We start from the raw sequence: 6,870 nt of genomic DNA, 5'->3' as shown, positions 1-6,870 counted from the left end.
TAGGCTATGTCAGCACAGCAGCCAATCAGAAGGCAGGTCACCAACTGCCAGCCAGGTCACCAACTGCCAGTCCCCAGCTCCAGCGATCTCTTAAAGGGACCTCAACTTACAGCGACATAGTCCACTGGCTAGGCGTCCCACAGGTAGTGTAGCCTTTAAATTGAGGTACAGGACAAGCACACTGGTCCGATGATCAAAGAGCGAGAGACAAGAAAGGCGAGACTCACTAAGCCATTTATCTCTCTGCCCTTCAGTTAATCCCACATGTGTTTATCAGCCAGGATGGCACAATAAACTATCTCATGCATACTGTTGCATACTGTGGCAAAATGTAGCAATGTAGTTTACCGTTGTTATATTAAGACTGTTACCCCTGTTACACCATGCTTCGAGACAAAATTTCATTTATTTGTCATTAGAAATATTTCACAATATATAATTACATATTGTTTTTGTGATTAATCACTGCTTTAATGATCAATTTGTAACAATGAAAATACATCTGGCGTATCAGCTATTTACATGACGATTCAAAACAGTAGCAAAATTACGGTTACGAAGTAGCAACAAAAATAATTTTATGGCTGAGGGTCACCACAACATGAGGAACTATATTAAAGGGTTGCGGCATTAGGAAGGTTGAGAACCACTGAACTAGAGGGTTACAGAAATCCCCACAATACAACCTTCTGTTTTCATGTGGTAACTAGGGCGTCAATCGGTCCCTAGTTTTAAATATGATGTTTGTGGTGGTTACATAATCTGGTGTCAATTTATGAAGGGGTGGGGCCCAGCCTGTCAATCAGGTCGCAGCTTGATGACCTAATTTGGAGGCGCCACAGAGATCAATAGCTCATTGGAACCCAGATACACTTACTCCCTGTGACATTACTGACAACCAGCCTGATGAAGCTACCCTGATGCAGCCAGAGGCCTGGAGCTGGAGGAGCCACGTGGAAGCCTCTGCCAGCACTGAGATGCTTCTACTGCCACCAGATCCACAAGACTTTCCACCCACTGGCCTGTGATCGTCCTGCATTTGGCATCATTACATGTGTTAGGTGAGTCTGAAGAGGAATTTATAGATTGGTATCGGACACGTGTTACTATCAGACTTATGGACTTGATCTGGACTGGCTGCTCTTGTATATAAAGCTCTTTCTTATACACATGAGCGTCTATGAATTTGTTCCTCTAGTCAATCCAGACTAACACAGTGTTCAAATACCTTTGATAGGCGAGTGGCTGTGCTTGCCAGTAAAACTGGTTTCCAAGTTCTGGATGTTTAGGGTTGGATAGCGGTATGAAGGCAAGCGTTCCCAGGAGCCATCTTCACATTTCTTCATGAACTGGTCAAAGAGGAGCCTGAATTCTTTAATCCAGCTGGGCTTGGGGAGAGCATGGTCCTTTAGAGAGACTTCTTCGGAAGAAAACAACCTCTGAAAACCAAGACGAGACAAAGAAGCGTAATGTGAGGCGTACTGTATTTCATAACACACTTTCCTAAGATCCAAGACGTGTTCGCTGTTTTCCTTCTGCCCAGAAGCTTATTAGTTTTGAGGGGAGAGCATTTCAGGTATCACCTGGTCCAAACTCCTTGGGAGAAGTGGAGACGAAGGCAGGGCATTGCAGAATGCCACCCAGCTAGCTATCGGCAGAACCTAGTCCCAGTTTCTCATCAAACAGGAATCAAGGTCGTGTGAGCCAGGCCCGGGAGCCAAAAGCAAGATGGATAGGCATTCACCTCTGGGCAAAAAGTGCTAGCAGTGTGCTGTGGACCGGCAGCTAGAGTACAGGAAAGTGATGTTCATCTCAGATCAGGTGTTGAGGGAGGGCTTCCTCAATTCAAGTAGAAAACAGCCAGTTGGTCAAGGAACACTGTGTGCACATGCCAGAGGCATAACAGTTGTATGTGGTAGGCCAGTTATCCTCTCCCTTTGACAGATGATGAAATAAATACCTACAGGAAGTTGAGCACACCGGTTCAAGGAGAGGAGCACTGGCTGCAGAGAGGTAGGTGGGGCCTGACCGTGAGAAGGAACCTTGATACCAAGGGAACTACTTTAAATCTTCTCTCACCTTCTTGGAGGGATTTTAATCAGGGGAGTGAAATGATCAGATCTGGCCACTGGATGGAAGTGACTGGGGGTGTTCACGTTTGGAGCCAGAGTCTATTAGCGTAACCCCCGTGAGAAAGTTAGAGCATGGGACAGTCTGGGTCATTATTTGGGTTAAGCGAGTGAAGGAAGAGTAGAGGCACAAGGGCCAGCCCTAGGTTTCGGAAAGTGATTTGGGGTCATGGTAACCATAGCTCCCACCCGCAATCTTCTGCAGCACCCACACAACTACTCCCAGGCCCCAGGGATGAACTGAGATGTTTCAGGGGCCCTGGAGGCATCAAGAGATGAAAAACTACATACAGAGTGCCAAGAGGCACTAGAAAGGAAAACATTGCTTTTTCTGTGTTTTAGATGCTTCCCTTAGAAGCCCCTCAGAATTCAGTCCCAGTCAAGTAGCTTTTAAAAGATAGACGATCCTTGGGCTACAGGAGTTGCAACTGAGCAGATCCACACTCGTGTGAGTGTGCGTGTTTTAAGGTGATTTAATCATCACGTGAGCAGTTTGACTCACCAGTAAATTGTGTGCAGCAGTGAAAGGTGATCTCCTGATATTTTTTACCATGTTCAGTGCCAATACCAATAACTGTGAAGAGTACTATGGAACTAACACCCAGAGCCACTAGTGATGCTAGGGGTGCTCCCAAGAAGCAGAGGCAAGCCATGCCTTACCCAGAAACAGCTGACTTGCTTGTTATGTACCGCAGATGGAGCTTCGCAGCGCTGGCTGCCCACCATTGCAGGATAAAGGAGTCTATATAAAGGCCACTGCAAAACAAGAAAAGGGAAGGCATGAAGCTGCCAATGCCGCTGTGAGAAGACCGGGCATTTCTTGCAAAATACCTTTTTATCTTGCCTTCAAAATGCAGTTTTTAAGTGGGTGAGGTATATAATGCATATGACATACAAAATCCATGTGTTAAGGGACTGTTTGTTATTGGTAAGGCTTCTGAAGGTCAAGAGTACACTAGGGGCTGCTAGGTTTGGGGGAGTCAACTGTTCCACATGGATCTGAGGATGCAGGAGGTCTAACCTGCTCCTTCCCGAAGCCCTGCATCATTCAACTGCACACCCCGTCTGGAGGCGTGCTAACAGACACACTCGGTCACAGACAGGCACTGAGGATGGCGGCAGGAGGCGAAGAGCCATGGGTTCAGCCCCTCCCACTCGAGTTCCAGAGTCCTTTTTGTAAGAGACCAGCACCCAGCTGGGTGCTCTGGGTTTAATTTTTAAGTCTGGGATTCAGCTAAATCCAACAAACTTTTTTTTGACCATCTACTGGCTGTTCCGGCTCAGTGCCAGAGAGGGAGGATGGCGGCCCAGTCCTCAGTACATCGCAGCCACAAGTGTGAAAAATGTCACAAGAGAAGTAGATGCGGATTAAGGAGGGCCTTTCTAGGGTAACCACAAGAGTGAGGATGAAAGGGGCTGGTGTCTTACAGATGAAGCACCCTGTCTGGTAGACGAAGGCCAACGAGCTGAGGGAAACGAAGCCCTCCATGAGGCGACTTAACCCGTCACGAGTGGCACCGATACACTCCCACAGGTCAATGACCCACAGGGTGCACTGGACTGGGCAGTGCTCTGTTCTCTCATGCTCAGGCTGCCACGGGCTGGAACCTGAATTGGAGGACTGGTCAGCTCTGCCATCCTGTGAGCTTCTGATGAGCAATTGCAGAGGTCGAGAAGGGGAATCTCACGACCATCAATTACAAGGAGCCAGGAGTGGAGCGTGTCCTTTGGATCCTGCTCTGACCCTCCTTGGGCCAGGAGCCAGAGAGCAGTGACATCGGTATTGGCAAAAAGCAGCAAGAAGTTGTGGCAAAGAATCAGGAAATTGGCAGGAAATGTCAGGGCTTCTGAAGCTCCAAAGTGAGAAAGGTGAAGGCCTTGGGGAAGGAGCTTTGCTGGCAGGGTGAGGGCCCTCGCAGGCACTTGAGGGAGCTAGGTTTCCTGGTTCACAGAGCTAGAGCTGAGCACTTTTGGGATTACTGAAGTTGGGTGCCCCGGCCATGTAATCAGCAGAATTAAAAGATCTTTATAAGCGACTTGCCTGAGAGCAGGGCAGAAGCTGAAAAGAGGTGTGCTTGTGGACAAAAGAGAAAAGACTGTCTTGATCTTGAATTGTTTCTGATCCTGACATCTCTTACTTCCCTAGTAAACCTTATAATTGTGAGCCTCAGGACAAGTGGGCACGGGAACATTTCCTGGTGTGCCTCACAAATGGACTAAAGGCAGGTAGGCAAAAGGCCATCACTAGGGACCTACAGAGTCTCCTGTAAGCTTTTTAGAGCGGCTAAAGGAGGCCCTGACGACTCATTCTGCTATAGACATAGAATCCTATGAGGGACGAATCTTAATCAGGGACACGTTTCTCACACAGGATGCACCAGACATTCGCAAGAAGCTCCACAAACTAGTGCAGAAATCTGAAGGAGCTACCCTAGAGATGGTTGCTTGTGCTAATATGGGCTTTTACAACAGGGAGCAGGAAGGGGAAGTTCCCGGAAGGAGAGAAGGAAGGACATCCGGTATGTCCAGGCATTGGCTGCACTTAATAACCAACACCCGTCGAATACCTCCCAGGTTTCTCAGACCTTTGAACCAGGTACCAAGTGCTACATTTGCCGTCAGCCGGGTTATTGGGCTAGGAGCTGCCCTAACCGGAACAAGCCTCCTCGACTCCATGTTTCCACTGCACAAGCAGACCGGCCACTGGGCTGGCCTCTGTCTTAAGGCCAAAAATCCGGAGGAGGGGCGCCCACAGGCCAACGTGCAGCTGCTAACTGAGGAGGATTGAAAGCGCCTGGTCCGGATGGCCGAGCAGCAAGAGAGCTGTTACTGCTCTGGAGCCTAGGGTGAGCATCGATGTGGCAGGTAGGTCAGTACATTTCCTTTTAGATACTGGGGCCACCTATTCGTCCTTATCTCCTTCCCGGGACTCCTGGCACCCCGCACCTGCTCCATCCTGGGAGTGTCAGGAAAACCCGTAGTTAAACATTTTACTGAACCTCTCAGGTATCTATGGGATAACTTCTATTTTTCTCATAGCTTCCTAGTAGTCCCTGAATGTCCAGTTCCTCTCCTAGGCTGAGATATACTGTCCAAGCTACACACCTGCATAGTCATTGGGCCCCATCCTTGTCCCTCTACAGCTTTCCAATTGTTCCTCCCGGTGGAGGAGCCACAGATTCCCCCAAACCGTTGGAACAAGTCATATCCCCTGAAGTTTGGGACACAAGAGCCCCTGGTAAAGCTAAGTATGCTACCCCTGTGAAGATTTTCCTAAAAGATCCTACCCAGTTTCCCCATCAGCGACAGTATCCTTTGAAACCTGAAGCCATCAAAGGATTACAACCCCTTATTAGTAAGTTCCTCCAACATGGATTTTGGTCCCTAAAACTCCCCCTGTAACACCCCCAATATTACCAGTTAAAAAGAAAGACGGGTCTTATCGGCTAGTCCAAGACCCCAGGATAATAAATGAAGCAGTGATCCTACTGCACCCAGTAGTGCCAAACCCCTGTACCCTCCTAGGGGAAATAGTGAATGCTTTTACCCCGTTCCTGTGTTTACAGTGAACCAACACTCATGCCTATTCGTCCTAAGATTTCTATTTATTGCCTGTGACACTAACCTAACTTCAAGGGCACTGCCACCTCACAGTTTTACCCTTGTCTCACTTAAACTGTTCACCTGTCTGTCCGTTTGTTTATCCAGAAGTTCTCAGGTTACCAAGGCCTCTGAACCAAGTGTGCCGGCTCCAGGACCACCATCTCCTCGACCTCCTCGACCTTATCCATCCTGGGCCCTGAATGGACAGCCCCTTCCAACAGAGTAGGAAGAGTATGGACCCAAAACTCCACTTGGCCCCTTTTGTCAGCAGGAAGTAGCTAGAGATGACGTTGCCCAGTACCCCAAAGATTTGGGTCCATATGTCTTCAGGGGGGAAATGTTAGGCAGCTAGCATAGGGACTGGGGCATCTATTACACATGCTCAGAGGTTTGTGCTTCTGGCCGGGAAGGGGTGGTACACCTGGGTGGGCTGTACACCTGGGTGGGCATTACACCTGGATTGGCCCATCTAAGCCAGGTAAATTTGATTCAGCCAATGGGGTCAACCAGTATTGTCGACCACACCCCCCAACGAGCTGCTGAAAAGGCCAGAGGTTTCACTCTGGCTTTCTCTCTTTCCCAGCAGCTAATACATGATGTGGCACAGTCAGGCTGTGGTCTGGAGCGGGCAGGCCACAGTCCCGCAACTGTGCCGTGGACTCTGCCTGGCTTGTGTTCCATTTACTGTACAACCTGAAACTGCTACTATTCTCTATAAACTCACTTGGATCACAAACCAGGCTTCAGCGTGAATTCTTTCTCGCACGGAGCCAAGGAACGAGGTACATCTCTCCCCTGAGACATCTAACAGACATACCTAGCAAATCACGGTTATGATTTCACAAATGTTATTTAGGATGAAGTTTAATTTAAAGAAAAGGGGTGGCTTTAGGAAAAGGAATATAGGCAAAATGCTGTTGATAGGGGCGGAGTAGAGACCCAAAGCCTATCTGTAGACAATTGGACATCCCTCACAGAAGGGTCACAAGGAAGAGACAAGGTGCAGTATAATACTGATGAAACATACAATGTTCCTGTAGTTCTTTAATGCCCACCCCCACCCCCACTATCATGACTCCGGTTCTACCTTACAAATCCAGCTGGACCAGAGCATGTACACTGGTACAGATAAGAGCTC

The 6,870-nt window shown here is 48.5% G+C and overlaps 1 protein-coding gene and 1 long non-coding RNA gene across 4 annotated transcripts in view; one reads left to right on the top strand and one right to left on the bottom strand.

Annotated features, from left to right (window-relative positions):
- The window catches only part of THEM4 (thioesterase superfamily member 4), a 28,042-nt gene extending 25,187 nt beyond the window's left edge, over positions 1–2,855 (bottom strand). Inside the window, exons 1-2 of the mRNA XM_045295635.1 lie at positions 2,790–2,855; positions 1,229–1,439 (exon numbers count right to left, since the gene is read on the bottom strand). Of these exons, the coding sequence (XP_045151570.1) occupies positions 1,229–1,439; positions 2,790–2,855 (277 nt within the window). The remainder of the gene's footprint in view (positions 1–1,228; positions 1,440–2,789) is intronic.
- A 1,886-nt stretch (positions 2,856–4,741) lies between these two features.
- On the top strand, positions 4,742–6,535 carry LOC123522330. Of its 3 annotated transcripts, none has more exons than XR_006680599.1 (3): positions 4,742–4,994; positions 5,273–5,954; positions 6,316–6,535. It is a non-coding gene; the product is annotated as an uncharacterized LOC123522330 (long non-coding RNA). The 3 variants fall into 3 exon arrangements; XR_006680600.1 differs by having other exon boundaries at positions 5,273–5,963; positions 6,319–6,535; XR_006680598.1 differs by having other exon boundaries at positions 5,273–5,963.
- Positions 6,536–6,870: the final 335 nt, after the last annotated feature.

This window comes from Echinops telfairi, unplaced genomic scaffold (assembly GCF_000313985.2).
Source record: "Echinops telfairi isolate 266 unplaced genomic scaffold, ASM31398v2 ScPeMD7_5805;HRSCAF=6673, whole genome shotgun sequence".
NCBI classification, from domain to species: Eukaryota; Metazoa; Chordata; class Mammalia; order Afrosoricida; family Tenrecidae; genus Echinops; species Echinops telfairi.
Note: the sequence above shows the minus strand (reverse complement) of the source record. Positions and strands in the feature narration are given on the sequence as shown.